General features: G+C 51.5%; 1 protein-coding gene across 2 annotated transcripts; it reads right to left on the bottom strand.

The window, feature by feature from the left end:
- Nucleotides 1-7,860: 7,860 nt before the first annotated feature.
- MANBAL (mannosidase beta like) lies at nt 7,861-15,907 on the bottom strand. Of its 2 annotated transcripts, none has more exons than XM_038159306.1 (4): nt 15,460-15,907; nt 14,597-14,645; nt 12,716-12,910; nt 7,861-10,289 (listed from the first exon to the last, which is right to left on the bottom strand). In XM_038159306.1, the coding sequence occupies exons 3-4, from the start codon at nt 12,863-12,865 to the stop codon at nt 10,182-10,184; spliced, it is 258 nt and encodes an 85-aa protein (XP_038015234.1). In that variant the 5' UTR covers nt 12,866-12,910; nt 14,597-14,645; nt 15,460-15,907; the 3' UTR covers nt 7,861-10,181. The 2 variants fall into 2 exon arrangements, with proteins under 2 accessions (XP_038015234.1, XP_038015233.1); XM_038159305.1 differs by having other exon boundaries at nt 15,497-15,901.
- Nucleotides 15,908-17,972: the final 2,065 nt, after the last annotated feature.

Here is a 17,972-nt window from a genome sequence, read left to right as displayed (position 1 = left end):
GGGGGGGAGCACCACGGGGAGGGGAAAATAAAAAAAATTAAAAAAAAAAAAAAAAAAAAAAAAAGAAAGAGAGTAATATGGCAGCAAACCGGAAACGGAGGATGGGGGAAAAGGCAGCAGCAGCCCCTCCCCTCCCTCCGTGGCTTTTTTTTTTTTTCCAGGGAGAAGGCTCCGGGCAGCCGGGCTCCGCGGGGCGCGCACGGGCCAGGGGCCGCCCCCGCCGCCGGCGCTCCGGCGCGTCCCGGCCCGCGGCGGGGGAACCGCCTGGCTGCGCCGGGGACACGCGGGGGAGCGGCGGCCGCGGTCCTCGGGGCGCGTGGTCCCGCGGGTGAGGGGCAGGGGCTGCTCCCGCCCGAGCCCAGCGCTGATCGTCCCGGCGGGCGGGCTTGGTGTGGTACCTGGAAGCCGGAGCTGGTAACACAAAAGTGATTTTCAGGAGGCTGAAACCTCCTGGCTGCGTTGCGGTTCGCTTTATTCGACAGCTCTAACACACGGCGAATTGCGGGGGGAATGCTGTTTTGTCAGGTTCTGTTCCTCCCCACCCCCAGGAGGGCCGCCTCGCCTTCCCAGAGGACTGCAACCCGCGTTCCCCCTTCCCTGGAGTCGGAAGGAGGCAAAACTTCAGATGGAAAAGCAGGCGAAGATAAACCACGTCCTGTGCCTCCCTGGGAACCCGGGGAACTTTGTGGGGCCCCTTGGAGGCAGCGCAGGCGCTCAGCGGTGTCTGTGCTCTGTTGGGGCATCCATTCCGTCCAGGGGTTAACATCTCCCACCCCCGCTCGCCCCTGAAGCCGGTGCCGGATCCAAACCCAGGCAGAGTGGAGCTGCGGGTGTTCCGGGGGCCCAGTCCCCAGCTGGCAGCATCACCCCCTCAGGTGTGTGTGTGTCACTCAGGCAGGTGGGCGCACGGGAACAGTTGCACCCATCGTTCCCCTCGCTGCTCGACACCCTCCCCTTCCAGCAGCAGCAGCAGGGGGTGGGACATGCCCAGCCCTGGCACCGGGGCGCACACACGGGCTCAGGGCTCTGCCGGGTGCCCGGTGCCTGCGCCCAGCCCGTCGGGGCTGCCCGACCAGCTCGGCGGCGCTGGCAGCCCTCCCACCTCCCCCACTGGCGATCCATTGAAGTGTTCCCTGTCACGTTATCCTCCAGGAAGAAAGGGGGTGAAGCAGTCCACTCCTTAAACCCACGTTTAGGTCTTTGATGCGGCGCGCTCGGCTGCCGGCCAGCTGCAGTGACCCTCGCGTTCCCAGAGCCAGCGCCACCTCTGCCGCCCCTCCGACCGACGCTGCGGCCACTCCGCGGGGGTTTTCCCAAAACCCTCCTTCCTCCGAGCAACATCTGACATTTCAGAAACGATTTGGGAAGTTAACAACTTTTAAAGAACCATGTAGCGGAGTTTTTCTTTCTGTTTCCCACTCCTCCCCCCCGCCCCCCGCCTTTTGAGTTATTAAAAAAATATTTCCCATGACACTGGCGAAGGCCAGCGAATCCATGAGTCACCAGGAACAAGGAGTCATGCACGCGCCGATCCATCAGCCGTGGCCAGCACATTGTGAGGGGCCCTTCCCTGGGAGGAGCTGGAGCTGATAAGGTCCCTCCAGCCGGGCAGGAGTCGCTTTCCCTCCCGGCTCCCTCCCAGGCCCGGCCCGGCTCCCCGGACACCCGTGCCGTGTGTGGTCCGGGGGGGCAGCCCTGCCTGCTCTTGGAGCATCCAAGAGCAGCCCGGTTTGTTCCGAGGCTCGGGGGGGTTAATTCTCAGCCCACCCTCTCTGCTGTTCAGCTGCGGAGGGGAGGATTCTTCATCCGATGTGGGATGAAGGGATTGAGCCGGTGCTGCGGGGCAGTCCCGGGTACCGCTCTGCTGACCCAAGCGGGTGTAACACCGGGGAAAGAGGGGGTCACACCAGTGCCTGGGCAGCCCCACGCCTTGTCCCTGCTGCGCTGCACAGGGACACAGGGACACCCCTCTGTCCCGGGAGCACCCACTGCAGCCCGGAGCGCTGCCGGAGGGGAGAACACCCCGGGGGAGTGGGGACCTGGCTCCAGCCCCGGGTGAGCTGGTGAGGATGACTCAGCCCCTACTGGATCCAGACCCAAATCTAAGATGCAATTATGACTTATAAATATTTGTATTTTGTTTTTCTCTTTTGCAATCCACTTCTTTTCTCCAGGCTGTCCTCCCAATCGGAGTTCCCATCTCTGGCGGTGCCGGCCCATGGCTGGAGGGCAAACACCCACAGCACTGTGCCTTTCAACAGCCAGACCAAGTCCACGACACAGCCTCTTCTTCCTCTAAGACGATGCCAGTGTGCAAATTTAAAATTACAAACAGACAGTGTCTAAACCCAGACTCTTATCTTTTGGTCTCAAATGCTGGAATGTGCCCTCACAGGGCTGACATTAAACACAAGTGCTGGTGATAGTGCGATTTAGGACCACTTAAGCAACCCAGCTCACCTCAGGACGCTCCTGGCTCAGACATGAGGTCTGGAGCCTGACAGCCCCTGGCCACCCACTTCCCTTTGCCTCCTGCCTCTCTCCAAATATTTATCTTTATGCAGTCTGATGCAAATTGCTGCTTTTTTCACCCAACCAGAGATTTCAGTGTCTCGTCCGAAACTTATTTTCTTGATATGATTCTTCACTTTTAAATAGCTCCGATAAAAGCCACCCCAGAGAGAGGAAGAGGGTTACAGAAACTGAAAACCAGGTACTTTCAATTTGAACAAAAGTAGCACTGAATATTTCCAGCGGCTCGGTTATTACAGGACATCTTGAGATGATACTTTAAAAAGAAATGAAGACATGCTCAGGTATTTCTGTGTTTTCTTGCTGACCTTTACACGAGTTTCATCAGCAGCAAGAAGAATGAGAGTTACTGTGGGCAGATGCTGTCATGCTCATGAGTAAGTAAGTAAGTACGTGGCTCTTTCCCCTCCAGGTGTGCAGATCAAACTGCTCCACAGGGCTCCTGAAATCCTCCTGTGAGGTAAGAGGGTGCTTGTTGGGTCCAGTGTTTGATCTGAGCCCTGACCTCCCCAAAGTAACTGTGGATTTACAACAAAACATCTATTCATCTCCAGCCAGCTTTATTTTTAAGCATCCCCTTGGCACGCGTGAATAAGTTTTGTCTATTGGATTCTGTTCCTGAGGCTGCACTTTGTTCACTGCAAATTGCAAATACGGTTGCAGGAATTATTGCTATTAATAATATAATGGTTGTGTTTGAGCTGCTGGACAGAGAGAGAGAGAGAGGCAGCCGTGGCTCTTGCCCTGAGATTTTATGATCGTTGAGCTTTACAGCCCTGCAAATAGTCAGTGTGAGATGGGAAATGATCAGCACCATCAGCCCTGTTAGGGAAGCTGCAGTTTCAAGCTCAGGAGCTGATTTACTGAGGGGGATTGACCAGAATAACCCTGCAGCACGAGCCATTTGGCAATATTTCATGCTAGAAATGCTCATTCTGGCCATTCTCTCCCACACTGAGCATCAGGGCTGCAGGAGCCGAGCAGCGATCGCCAGCATCCTGCAAGTAATAGAACAAAAAGGGGCACCTGAGAAGAAATTACCAGGAGGGCTCAGGACTTGTTGTGTCCCTCAGTGTGGTGACAATCTGCTATGCAAAACGGGCTCTTAGCCCCTGCCAGGAAGTGTCATTGCAAAATTCCCTGGGGGAAAGGGCTGCGGGGAAGCCACTGACTCGGGGACATGCAAATATTTAATAAGGAGGCACTGAGTTCAACAGCTGTGGGCTGAAATTATCTGCATGGTCAATAAAGGCACAACATTTCCTGTCAGGGCTCTGACTGATAAAATATGCTTTGATACAATCTGAATTAAGTATCTTGGAATAGCTCGTTTGGGCAAAAATCTGACACATTTTGCTTCTTGCCTCAGCTCAGCATGAAAGCCACACACAAGATGTTGGCATCTCCCAGCATGGAAATTCTGCTTTTTGGCCAGTCTTATTATCCATAGAAAAGAGCAATTCAGAGAAACTCAGGGAAGCTCATGCAGATGAGATTTATAGCCCTGCTTCTGGCTCGGTTTGGTAGCAGAGCAGGAGAGGATGGCTGGTTGGTGCAGAGCTCTGGTAGCCACATCCAGGAGACCCTGCCCCAGGGCTGGGACGTTCCCTCCCTGCCTGCAGCCTGAGCAAGCAGAGCTGGAGCAGACACCAGGGTGTTTCCCCTTAATCATCCAGCCTTGGTCCTTGGAGCGAGGGATGGGCGCAGGAGGCCACAGTCTGAATCTGAAAAGCTTCAACCATGTGATGGCTGGATCCCAGCTCAGTTCAAAACAAGTTAAGTGAGGGGGGAGGTAGGGATGAGAACTGCTTGCAGCTTTTCTCAAAATCTGCTCCTGCTGCCCAGGCCTGACACCGGGGGATATCTGCTCCACCAAAGGAGCCTCCACAGCATCACAAGCAGCTGCTGCATGGAACCACAGCCATGAGGAGCCTCTCCTGCACCCCCCCTGCAGCTGCACTCAGCCCTTTGGCTGGAGCACTGGGCAAGAGCTGCCCTCGGGGGCCACAGGGATGTCACCCCACTAGCTCCACACCACAGCAGCACAGCTCCAGCAGGAATCCTGCCTGTGCAGCCAGAGCTGAGGCACAAATAACAGCAGGAAACGTCTGGAGCTGATTCCTGGAGCCACAGGAGAGGCTTTGCCTGCAGAGCTCCATGCTGTCTGTTGTACTCTGGACTTTGGCTCGTGGCAAGGTGAATTTGTAAGCCTGGGATGGCTTTTGCACAAGAGCAGCCAAAGGGAAGGCAGCAGGAACAAGCCTTGGAGCCAGGGACACCTGGGTTTAGCTTGGGCAAGATATGAGATGTCTCAGGCCATTGCTGATGCCTTCCATGGCCCCAGTCCATGCACTGGGACTGGCAGAACTTCACACAGGGGTGGCAGCTCAGAGGCTGGGACAGCCTCTGGCAAGAAACATGGAGCTGTCCTTAGTGCAGGTTTCACACAAAAGGAATGCTGTGCAAACAGGACTTCCAGCAGAGCATGATGCTAAAGACACCTTGCCTGGAGCTGGAGATAGGGAGAAGTGACAGCCCTTCAACCCCATTCGGGAGCTGAGCTCCTCTCACACAACCAGAGACACCAACCAGGCAACAGATTTTTAAAACGTGACCCAAAGCAGGTTTGCCTTGTCCCCAGCAGCCAGCAGGGCTGGACTGAAACCATGGAGGAGCCCATCAGGCTCTGTGCTCCAGCCCCCTGCTCTGCATCACTGACTGCTCACCTGGACTGTTTTCCCAGGGATGGCAAGCAGAGTGCAAGGGGCATCACAGCCACACAGGGGCCTGCAGGCAGCAAATGAAACCAGGGAAGCTGAGAGGAGGGAAGTGGGCACTGCAAGAGGTTTGGGATTGCATAAGACAAATCTTGTGTGTGCTGGTGAGGAGCAGGCTCTGAGGGGTGGCGTGGGGCACACGCAGCACCACAGCACTCACTCAGCAGCAGCTCAGAAGTGTAGTGTGGGATGGGCTGGGCTCCCCATGGCTTTCAGGGATGATGTGCTTGGCACAGATGTCCAAGGGTACCCGGGGCTCCCAAGGCAGGGAGAATTCCTTCCCTGGCTGTTACATCTGCTGGCTGAAAAAGTCATTGCCAAAATTTACAAAGGGACACCTTCCTCCATCGTGGATGCTCCTGCGCCTGTTCCTCCTTTGTATCAGTCCTTGACAACAGCAGGTAATGCCCACTGCCACTGGCAGGAAAAATGTGTCTGCAAGGACAGAACTACTGCAGAGGACATGAGTTTACAGGCTGGAAGCAACAAGAGGAGTGATTTATGGTGACAGAAAAGCCACAAATTGGGAAGAAGCACCATGAAATGGGAAAATCAGCTGAATTTCAAGGGAGAGGCAGGAAGCTGATTCCATTGCCCTGCAATTGCCAGCTCCAAGTGAGAGACACTTGGAGCAGCTACTGCAGTGGCCTGGGAACCAAAAGCCAGAAAACACCCCCACAAACCACCACTGAAAAGGCACAAACTGCCAGAGAAGAGCTGGACCTTGGACCTGCAGTGACTGTCAGCTGGAGGAGGAATGCAAACACTGATTACAGCCCACATCTGAGGCCAGGGAGAAAGGGAATGCTTCCCAAACAAATCATCCCTCATGGCTGCATGAGGAAGAGGAGGGTCAGATCCCTTCCCAGAGCCAAGGCCAGCAATCAAGCTAATCATCAAAGACACAGCAATGCCCTGTACTCCAGCACTCTCCATTCACCATCCCATTTCCTCACTGCAGTCAGTCTCTGATGCCTCATGAGATTAATAAACAAACAACTAAATCAATACAGTCATCTCAATCCCTGCAGGCCACAGGCTGTGAACAACACAACTTCTGCCTGAAAGAAGTATCAGTGTGGAAGAGATGCTCCCAGGAGGGAAGCGCAGCACCCCAGCTCCCAGCTGTCCAAAAATTAACACACACACAGGGGAACGGTTGAGCAGTGCCCTGGCAAACTGATACTGAGCAGGTCCTCCCTTCCTACAGCTCCCTTATGGTCTCCTCAAGCATTGCCAGATAGCCTGACCCTCCCTAAACCCAGGCACTGAAGGAGTGTTTTCATTCTTTGTGACAGGCTGGGAAATAATCTGAGCTTATTGACTGGCCAAGGGGGCAGCTCTGCAAACATCAGTGTCTGATGGGCTGAGGGCCTGGGGCTCTCCAGCCCTGCCAGCAGGGAACCTCAGCAGAATCTCTGCCGAGAGAGGAGTGTATGAGAATGAAAGTAAATTAGGTCTGAACAAGATTAACAGGGATTTAATTGAACTATGTGAACTGGAACTCCAGTCACGAGCTACTTACGAGTCTGTCTCAAGGGATTGTGCTGCTGGCTCTGGCGAGCACAAGGATGCATTGTGAGCCTGGGACAGCTCCAGGGACAGCCATGGCCACAGCTCTGGAGAGCAGCACGGCCAGAGAGGCAGAGCTGCTTGACTGTGATCAGAAACAGGGGGAAGAACTCCCAACTCTCAGCCACGTTTCTTCAGAGCTGAGGCATGTCCTGCTGAGGGACAGGAACCCTGTGACACACACTAGCAGAGGAAATCCAGCCCTCAGCCAGCTCCTGGCTTTGGGTAGCAGGGCAAGGTGTGGCTGCAGAGGTGCTGCCTACTGGCAGGTACCTGGAGACAGACCTTTGAAAACCTCCCCTTCAATAAAATTGACTTAATGAGGTCTTCAGCTCCCTTTGGGATGTTAATTACAAAACAGCCTGGAGAAAAGTGCTCGGGCATTAAAGGAGTCGCCACACTAGTCCTTCTCTGCTTTGGTTTTCTGGTGAGAGAACCAGCAGACACTTGCCACAGCTTGGCTACCAGGAACCAACACACACTTGCCAGAGCTTGGCTACCACATTGGTCTCACTGCAGCCAAGAAGAGCCCCCAGACAGCCCCATGCTCCAGCCATGCAAACCTGGGCTCCTGAAAATCCCTTTCACCAGCCTACTGAATCCCCATCTAATCCCCTGCTTGCATTCTAACAACTGATGCCTTTACTGGGGCTACCTTCATGGGGGCTCTTAGAGCCAAAAACCTCTCACTGGGGGCAAATGGATTTAGTCACTGGCTGCTTTTCTCCCTCCTGCCAGGAAGGTGAAGCAGTGTTAGGAAATAGTTGGCTACTTCCAAGTCAAACACAGATACAGATGCACACATGCCTGACAGTATTAACGAACCAATTTCTCACAGATTAAAGGATCTGAAAGGATTTCCCTTAATGGATCATTTTAATGAATAGGTTATTTATGTCCCTGTGTTCCTATAGTCTGGGAGTTCTGGCAGCTTTCACAGTCAATGTGAGGGAACAGACAGCACAACTCTAAACACAGATTTCTTTTATAACAAAGATTCTGATGGCATTTATTACACATTTCAGGATAAACTAAAATACATGGGTTACTGGTAATCTCTACATACACTAAGTTCAGCAAACAAGAGCATTCAAATAGGTATAAAGCTGTCAGGAACAGACTGGGGAATTTATCTTCATCCCTCTTCCCCCCAATAAAACCAAACCCCAACATCCATGATTTCTACTGAGCAATGAGTGAGCCAGCCTGCAAACAGCTGGATGTGGACATTGATGTAGCAGCTGCTATTTCAGGTAACAGCCACGCAGTGCTAACTGGCTCTGAGCTGCAGAAGTGACTCTGTATTTTGGATTACATGTGTCCTGTGATTCCCTTAAAGCATTAACTCCCTGCTGCAGGTAACCTGCAGAAAGCTGGAATTTACATAAAACCATTCTCATGTATTAAAATGGAAAGAGTGATCTGCACTACCTACTCAGGGCTTTTCTCTGCCCTGCAGATCAGAGACAGAGCACAGGTCCATCATGGAAACTCATGGCACAACACTGTTCTTTGTTATTTGCGTGGGAACTTCTTGCAATGTTTCTTTGTACTGAGAACTTAAAGCAACTTTAGAGTGCTTGTGTCTCCTAGGCTTTGTTCTATCCTCCTGGTACTGCCTTCATGTAGCTCAAAAAAAAAAAATTTAAAAAGCAGAATTTAAAGCAGAACTCCAAGCTGGATTTTAAGAAGTGCAACTTGGTGCCAGCATTCTGGCTAAGAGCATCAGAGAGCCTGGAGCAGGGAAGTCAGAGCCACACTGGTTCTGGGACCCATCTGTCACCCCTACCAGCAGCAAGAGCGAGCAGGGGACATGGCTGCTCTCAGCACTGATGGTTTCTGTAAACGTGCTGCTCACCTGCTGTCACAGAACACACACCTGGGCTCACCAGGCATTTGTCACTCGGGGATGGGAGTCTGTGTACGCACAGAGGATCACAGACTTGCAGCCCTGCCAGGGAGAACCCTTCCTTCAAAGCCGCTCTGAACCCTGGGTGCGCCTCAGAGAGCAGGTTCTCCTCCCATTGACTCACTCCTGATCAAACAAACCAAGATGTGAGCTGGCATCAGGAAGCCTGAGCTGCTCTACAGAGACTCCGTGGCTACGTCACCACCTATCTCCTTCCAGTCCTGTCTGGCCATATTTAAATCCAATCCTGGATTGTCCCTGGGCCTGGAGAGCCAGAGCCTGAAGGAACACAGTGTCTGTGTCTCCTGACATACAGTCATGGTACACAGCTGGCCTGCCACCCCTCGGATCTTAAAATACCTCATCTCCTCAGGCTGGGAACGTATTCACCCTCGGGAGGAGTTCAGCCAGAGGAGATGGAGCAGCCTGTGGCAGGCAGGGCTGGGAGGGGATCTGCAAGGGCAACGGTGCCCAGCTGTGCTGAAAGAGGGCCCGTGGTCAGGGCTCAGCCAGCTGGCAGGAGGGTTTATCCATGGCACAGAGAGGCAGTGCAGGCTGACACACCAGCAGTGCCCCACGCTCCCAGCTCAGCAGCTCTTCTCCAGCACGCAGCGCCTGCTCTTCCCAAGTCTCCAAGAACAACTCCTCTAGCACAGGCATTAAATTCTGCACTTTCCAGAGTCAAATTGTTTCCTGATTCTTGTAGTCATTGCAATCCCCAGCACAGCCTCAGTTCCCTGAAATGTACCTGCTTTCAAAGGTGGGAATAGAAAGGAAGAGTGCATGGGTGGGGAACAAGAGGCAGCGACGCTGGGGAAATGAAAGCTTTCATCTCCAGCAGTCTGGAATCTGGTGAGTTATTACCTGAAGAATTAAAGAATATGACAAAGGCATTATGATTAAGCCATAAAATGCAGCTATGTATTTCAGACTAGATGACAACAGAGATGAATACAAAGCTGTGTAGTGTGGCATTCTTGATCCATTTGATCCCTCTGCCTTCAAAAAACACAACACAAACCGGTATCCAAAGCAGCAAACTCATGCTCCACTTTCCACAGGGACTTCACTACAAACCCCAGCCAGCATGGAGGAGCCAGGCCAACAGCCCTCTCTACCCACCAGAACTGGAAGAGGTCACTTTAATGGTGACTGACGCATTAATCAAGTCAAATGAAGTCCTGGATATGTGAAGTTCTCTTTGCTTGTAAGAAATCTATGGCACAACCCCAACCCTTCCACTCTTCTAAGTTTCTTCTCCCTTGCCCCTGAAAAGTAAAAGATGGCAATGCCAGAAAACCATTAAGAGAGTTAGTTGCCTTTGATGCTGTCTCTGAGGAAGCACGATTACAGGTGGTTGGTTGGTCTTGGGAGGCTCATCAGTCACACCTCTATCGCTTCTTTTTGGTTTCCTTCTTGGGTTTCTTGCTTATCTGTGGAGCAGCTGCCTTTGGCTTCTTCACTGGCTCTGAATTCTTAGGCTCAAAACTGTCTGAGTCCTACAAGAATCAATCAAGAAACAGTCAGTAACTATTTTTTTACCATTTGCTAACAGGTTGCTTTGGGGATTCAAGTATAAACCAGAGGGAACAAGTGCTGGGTATCTCTGTTGGAACACATTGATGTCAAACTGAGTTTACATTTAATGAGACTCGAGCAGCATCATCTCTGCTCCTTCTGCACGTGCTTTTTGATGAGCGTGAGTTTCTGCACAGAAACAGCTTGTTACCAGAGATGCCATTAAAAGCTTAAATATCTAAAACAGGCTTTGGAGAAGAAAAACTTTGAAGGTAAGAAGAAAATCAGCACTAAATGAAAACTATTTGAATTAGGAAAAGATAACACATAATCACCAGGATGCATGGAAACAGTCAGCAGGCATTTCTGCCAAACATTAATCACTATCATGTGCAAGACAAAAAAAAATATTCCCCAAAGCAGCAATAAGAATATAAAGTTCAGAGCCTCTAAAATCCAAGGAGGGAATTGCAGGCAAAGCTTTCTTCACCTGGACTAACAAAATACTGAGATGTGATGCTTGTTTCCTTCGGAGAGGATGAGGGATAATATTGCAGCCGTGGGAAATAAAATCTAGTTATCTTGTGAAAACACAAGGGAACAGTGCCAGTCTCCTCTGAGAAAGCACACACATGCAGATTGCCTCCTTTCATTAAATGCATCTGAGTATAAATATTGCTTTAGCATCTTGGGTTCTCTCAGCCTGAGTGTGCCAACTGGAAAAGGACACACCAAAAATGGCTGAGCAAGACGTGTGAGTTCCAAGCTTCCAAGCCAGAACTCCAGCTAATGGAGGGGGAGGCAGCATCTGACAGTGTCCTTCTAATCAAAGAGCTTGGTTCAAAGTCTCTCCAGTTACTGGGCTATTACAGCTCACATCTGTGTGGCTTTCCAAGGAAGGAGACTTGGCTGGCTTTCCAAAGCTGTGATCAGGGCACAGGGAGCTGGTTGTTACTCAGGGATGCAGAATGCTGCTGCCATAACGTGAACACTGCTGCCTTCTAATGTCCAAACTTCAAAGTTTGAGGCTCCAAGACAGCTCCTACCCAGACTCAAACATCATTCTCAGGATCTGGAGGGGCAGCCTGTGGTGTTTACAGTCTTGTAAACAACTCATATGGACAGCACATCAAGAGGACAGTTTATATATGGAGAAAATAAACACCAGAGTATGCAAACATCAAGGCATACTACAGATGTAAGCAGTAAAAGGTCCTTGTGCCTTATTTTAACTGGGGGCTGGTCTCCAGTTTCCCACTCCAGACCAAAGCTCTCACTATTTTCAACTTTCAAGAATGGGGTTACCTGGTATTTCTCCAAAATTTACTGGGGAAATGATGGACTCTGACAGACAGGTGCTGGTGGCTGCAGAGTAACAGTACAAAGGTTGGACTCAATGATCTAGGAGATCTTTTCCAACCTGAGTGATTCTAAGATTCTAAGACTTGCAATGCCACTGCGTGGTGTCCAGCAACTGCTGTTCCTGTGGCAGGACAAGCAGGAGGGAGCATGACCCATGGCAGGACAGCATCACGTCACACCAGCAGTTAAAGGTGGAAAAATTGGGTCATGAACTTCATCCTTCACTCTGTGCCTCATCCTGAGGCATTCCTTTCCCCCAAGGGGTTGAAAATTCCCAGGCTTCCTCTGCACAGGAGGGAGCAAACATGGAAATAAAGAGTCTGAAAACAAAACTCTCCATGCTGAGTTGTTACTGAAAACATACCATCAACATCTGTATCAGAGCACCAAACCTGCAGTCTGATCACCTTGCAGCACTGAAATGCCTGTCCCCAGCACCAAAGACATTTTTCTCTTTAATGAAAAAAGCCAGACAGATGCAGGACATCCCTCAGTCTAGAGGAACAGCTCACCTCAGCCTTTTCCTTTCAAGTTCCCCTGTGCCAACTGCATCAAAGGACCCTTGGGCACTGGATGGGATGTCAGTCCTGAAAATTGCTTTCCTCGCCTTTAGGATATACTAGAAATTTCACCTGCATCTTGCTTCCAGAAATCACACACCAACTCAAGGCCAGAGTCATTTCCTGAAGGCAGGTCCTGCCAGGGGATGTCCTGCCTGGCAATTAATGAAGCAGCAGGATGACAATACGGGTTGGGACAAAGCCTTCTCTTGCAGCCAGGAACTTCACATGCATTCAGCACCTTGTCAGTGCTTCAGGTTGCTTTTTTCACTGGGCTCAGATATTTGTTCCTGACTTTCTATCTGATGGCAAATCACAAGACAGAAACTGGAGGTGGGAAAGCCAGAGGAAAGGAAGGAGAATGAACAGTGAAACTGTCATCAATCCCAGGGGCAGCTGTGTCTCCATTAGCTACTCAACATCCCCTCCCATCCTGTCTTCCCTGACTCTGCCCATTCATATCAATATTAAAGAGCATTACTTACTGTCTTGTGGGACTTGGACACGGGCAGGATGATGGCAAGCACACAGATCAGCTGGAAAATGGCTCCAAAGAAGAGCCCATAGCGCAGCACGTTCTCCATGAACGTGGGCTCAGGGATCTCAGGGGGGGAGAAATCCAACTCTGCAGCCATTGTCAGTGCACCCTTCTCCTCTACTGCTCTCAAGAAGACTGGTTACTGCAAGGGGGGAAATACAGAGCATTTTTTTGCATCACCCTTTCTGGCATTTGCTTTCTGTTATCCAAAAATGACAGACTCCCTCATGGAGTTTGGAAGCTACTCTTGATCTACTGGAGCAATAACAAAAAGGAAAAGGAAAGCCGTGTTTGAGTGTTTGTCTTTTGTCACCTGCCTACAAAAAGAGCGCTCACCTCCTGGTATGAGGCTGTTTGTGGATGAGGAGAAGACAAAATATGAACCATGTTCATGAAACAATAAGGGAAAAGCTTAATAAGCAAGAATAAATTTCCTCCTGAAGTGGATCACACATGCAAGGTGATTACTACTTACTTTTGCTTATATTGTCTCTGTGGTCACAGCCTTGTTGTTTAAGATGCTGTGCAAACCCAACTACTTAAACCTCACAGCAGCAGAGCTGCTGAAGGCAGAGGAAGGAGTTCTGTGTACAAATTTAAGTGTGGCTTTAGTGGTTACACTAAGCCCCATACAACTTCAAGCAGACTCCCAGGCTGTTTGTGGCAGAGCTCAGTACTGATCTCCTGGGTCCCAAGCTGCTCAGCCATGAGACCATCGTTCCTTCCTCCCTTTATCTTTTGCTAATGGAGTTGTCAATTTGTCCTATGAATGAGTAATGGCTTCTTACAACGAGGGAGAACTCTCCTGCCAGAATTGCTAGAGTAAGCCTCAGGAAGTCCCCAAAGGGAAATCCAATTAGTCTGAGAAGCCATCACACTCAGCTGTGATTGTGCCCCACTCGGTTTTCCTGACCTGGATGATCCCAGCGAGCATTCCCTGGATCAGCACTGCTCACTGATAGTCACAATCCTCTGTACCACTGCAGCTGGGTGTGACTGAGTTTGTAGGCTGAGTTTGCCCCCTAGGAATTATCTCCAAAGCAGGAGATATCTCTGCATTTCTCAGGCTGGGAGGAGGTTGTTGCAATCTGCAGATGTGACCCAGTCCAGAAGGATGGTAAACGTGGCAAACTCCAGAGAAGTTACAGCTGATAAATTTGAGAATCAACTCAATGCCACTGCACAAGAGGCAACTATCACTTAGTGACACACTAAAGGGAGAGGTATATTAAAAAAATAAAATTATTTCATTTTCATTCAGCTGAAATGCAGAATGTTATTTTAAATTTTAAGACAGGAGAACATTTCCAACTGCACAGACTGCCAGCCACTGGAATAGAGAGTGTGGAATCCCTGCTACAGGTGATTCAGAAGAGCAGATCAGATAAGCACTGGCCGGGGATGGGTGTGGGTATATACAATTCTGCCTTGGAACCAGGAGATAAGAATAGGTGACCTCTCGAGGACCTGTCCATGTCTGTACTTCAGTGAAAGAAAATGTTTTAAATTCTGATTCAAACTCAGTCAGCAAGGGCTGTGTGGGACCTGTACATGAGGTCAGGACACACACTGACCCACCCGGGCTCAGCCAGTCCCAAAGGCTGCTCCATGCTGTGAACAAAGCCTGCATGCACGGGGCTCATCCCAATTGCTTCGGCTTTTTAAATCACCTCCCCCAACCCACTAAGGCAGCAGTTCCTAAACAAGATACAGCATCACCTTTGAGCTGCATTTATCTCATCTGGACATCTTTTGAAAACATTATTGTTGCCTGCCCCTGGCCCCTGTCCTCAAACCCAGCAGGAAGGGAAGTTTCTTCATTCCTCACCTGGAGTTTTCTCAGGACAAACTCCTGCTGATAACCCCAATTCACACACCTGAAACACAGCACACAGAGATAAACAGGAAAAAGAAACACATACTATGAAAACAAAAAAAATCTCTGTCCTCATCTTCTACAACTCTCTCTCTCCTTTCCCTTCCTCTAGCTGACCTCCCCTGAGGGCATTAGTGGCTCTCTAACAAATCCAGGTGCCATGACCAGCACCAAGAGCTCTCCTGCAGGCTGGCAGCAGCTGCCAACACCATTTGAAGCAGCATCCCATGAAACATGGTCAGAAAAAACCTGGCATTGTGCTCCAACTAATTCCAGCAGTGTCCTTGCTTGCTCAGGCAACCCATGGTCCAACCACTGATTTTCCTGCCATCACTGGAGCCCAACTCTGAGCAACACTCCTCAGTTTAAAAAAACTCCAGTGGTTCACACAATGCCCAAAGCCTCTGCCTTGCACCTAAACGAATGGATGATGGAGCCTTCCTCCCCGTTCCAAAGAAGTTCAGTTTCACCACTTTTTCCTCAGATAGCATCCCTTCTCCTCCACAGGTTATCAGCTGCCTTTCTCCTCAGACCACCTCACCGTGGCCACACTTAAAGCAGCTCTTCCTAAACTGCACTTGAAGATCAATACTCCTCTGCCAGGCCCTGGGAGGGAGCTGGGGAGCTGTCCTTGCCCTGCAGTTTGCCCCGGCAGCCGTGAAGGAGCTGCAGGAGCGGGCAGATCCCGGCTCTGCCCCAGAGCCAGCCGGGGCTCCTGGGCTGCGCTCCTGCTTCGCTCCGCGGCAGCACCGAGGGGGATGAGCCTGTTCCCCTCAGGCACATATCAATATGTGATAAACAATCAGCATATTTACAGGATCAGGGCCGTGCACAGCCCGGAGAGACTCAAACCTGTCTTCTTGCTGCACTGTGTTTCCCAGCTGATGCCTTCAGCCGGCGCTACATAAACAACTGGCAGAGGACAAGCCCGGAGAACAGCTGAAGCAGCACGTATTAGCTTCTTCCTGGGGTGGAAATAAAGCACCACGAAAGACTCCGTCAAAGCACGGGGCAGAAGAAGCCCGAGCTGGAATGTTTAAATGGCTCAGCCAGGGCGGGGATGGAGCCCGGGGATGCCTGCCGGCTGCTCCGACCCCGCGGAGCCCCCGGCCGAGGGACAGGGACAGGGACAGGGACCGGGGCTGGCAGCCGTGCCAGGAGCAGCTGGGCAGCCCCAGGGCGGGGACAGCGCTGTCCCCCCGCCTCCGCCCCTCCATCCCCCCGTCCCTCCATCGCTGCCGGGCCAGCCCGCGGCGCCGCACCCGCCTCCCGGGGCCATGCTGCAGCCACCGCTGCCCCTCGCCAGCGCCCCGTGCCCGCAGAACCCGGCCCGGCCCCGCTCACCGCCCGCTCCGCCGCCCGGCCCGCCCCGGAACGGCTTCCCGGCCGCTGGAAGCGCTTCCGGCCCCGGCCCGGCCACCGCCCCGGCAACCGTCCGTGACAACCATCCATCAACCACCCCGGCAACCTTCCCGGCAACCATCCCAGCAACCATCCCAGCAATCACCCCGGCAACCATCCCAGCAACCATCCCAGCAACCATCCCAGCAACCACCCTGGCAACCATCCCAGCAACCACCCTGGCAACCATCCCAGCAACCATCCCAGCAACCACCCTGGCAACCATCCCATCAACCATCCCAGCAACCAGCCCAGCAACCACCCCTGGCACCACCCCTGGCAGCCATTCCTAGCACCCACCCCTGGCACCCAACCCCTGGCACCCAACCCCTGGCAGCACCCCCAGCATCACCCCTGGCACCCAGCCCGAGAGCTGCCCCCGGCACGCCCCCGGCACCCCGTGTGCTGCGTTCTGAGGGCAGCCCAAGGGTGGCCGGGGCCGGGGCCGGGGGCAGTGGGGGCGTGGGGGCTCCACTGCCATGTTCCTGCAAACCCCCTGAGGCCCATCAGCCCCACGGTCCGTGGGGCCCAGCCCAGCTCTGGGAGCCTGGGGGTGCCCAGCCCTGGTGGGTCACAGAATCCCTGAATCAGTGGGGTTGGAAAGGATCCCTGAGGTCTCCAATCCCACCTATGACACAGCACCACCTTGCCAACCAAACCAGAGCACTCAGTGCCACGTCCAGTCTGTCCTTAACACCTCCAGGGATGGTGTCTCCACCACCTCCTGGGCAGCCCATTCCGTGTCCAACCACCCCTTCTGTGAAGAAATTCTTCATTGTGTCCAGCCTTAACCTCCCCTGGTGCAGCTTGAGGCTGTGTCCTCTCATCCTGGCTGGGTGCCCATGGCTGAAGCACCCCAGGCCTTTACACCTCAGGCTTAATAAACTCACCCCTAAATCGCTGTGAGGGTTTTAATCCCACCACCAATTGTGTGGCCTTTCAGTCCTGGTGGGTTTCTCTTTATCCGCAAGGTTTTCATCTGCTCCCTTGACATACTCTGGCAGCATCAATTAAGATGTGCTTCTGGCTTTGCTCTTGACAGGGACTTTATTTTTAATGTCCTGTCCAGTTCCCAGCTCTGGACTGGAAATGTCTCCATAAGATGAGCTGCAAAGGGGGAAATGCCTTGGGCTCTGTTTTTCTTGTTTATGGTATTTAAGGAATCTGATTTGTTTTGCCCTTTTCCTAACCCTAAACTATCAGAAGTGCCAGGTTGGTTTTTTCAGAGCTTCATTACCAGAAAGCCTAAATACTTTGGGGAAAACCTAATCAGTTACTTATCCACTGAGGAAGTAAGGTATGGCATTTGTAATAAAAGGATTTTCTAGGCTATTACCAAGCATCTGAATTAAGTGGATATTAATGATAACAATTTCAAAGATTTTTAGTAATTGGATAAGATAATCCTTCATGGTTTTTAGTGCAGAAGACATTACAGACAACTGGAGAACACTGCTGAATGAGTGGCAGAAGCCAGAGACATTTATACACTGAAACTCTTCTGGCATAATAATCCTAAGAGAAAATTATTCTTAAATGGAGCTTCTCCTGCCCCTGGTGAGTGGCTAAGGGATAATGCCAGAGCTCAGGAAAGCAGTAAATTCTGCCCTTTCACCTTCTTACCTTCCAAACTCTAAATGCTTGGGATGAAAAAAACCACTGAGAAGGAAGAAATAATTCTTGAAAATGTCAGGAGGGATCTTATCAGAATGGATTAGCAGACAGATTAAATTCTTCCCAGTAGTACCAGTACACTGAGTGTGCTGGTGCTGCCCACACACCTTCTCACAGGCTCCAGTCCTCACAGATGGAGTTTGCAGGCAAAGGGGAAAAGACCTTTGTTACCGTATATTTTATTCTTTTTCTTCTCTCCCCAACAGAAAGGGCACTGCTCACTCCAAGTAAAATGAGGCAGGTGAAATGTGCA

Source organism: Motacilla alba, chromosome 20 (assembly GCF_015832195.1).
Source record: "Motacilla alba alba isolate MOTALB_02 chromosome 20, Motacilla_alba_V1.0_pri, whole genome shotgun sequence".
NCBI lineage: Eukaryota > Metazoa > Chordata > Aves > Passeriformes > Motacillidae > Motacilla > Motacilla alba.
This window is presented reverse-complemented; position numbering and strand designations above follow the sequence as displayed.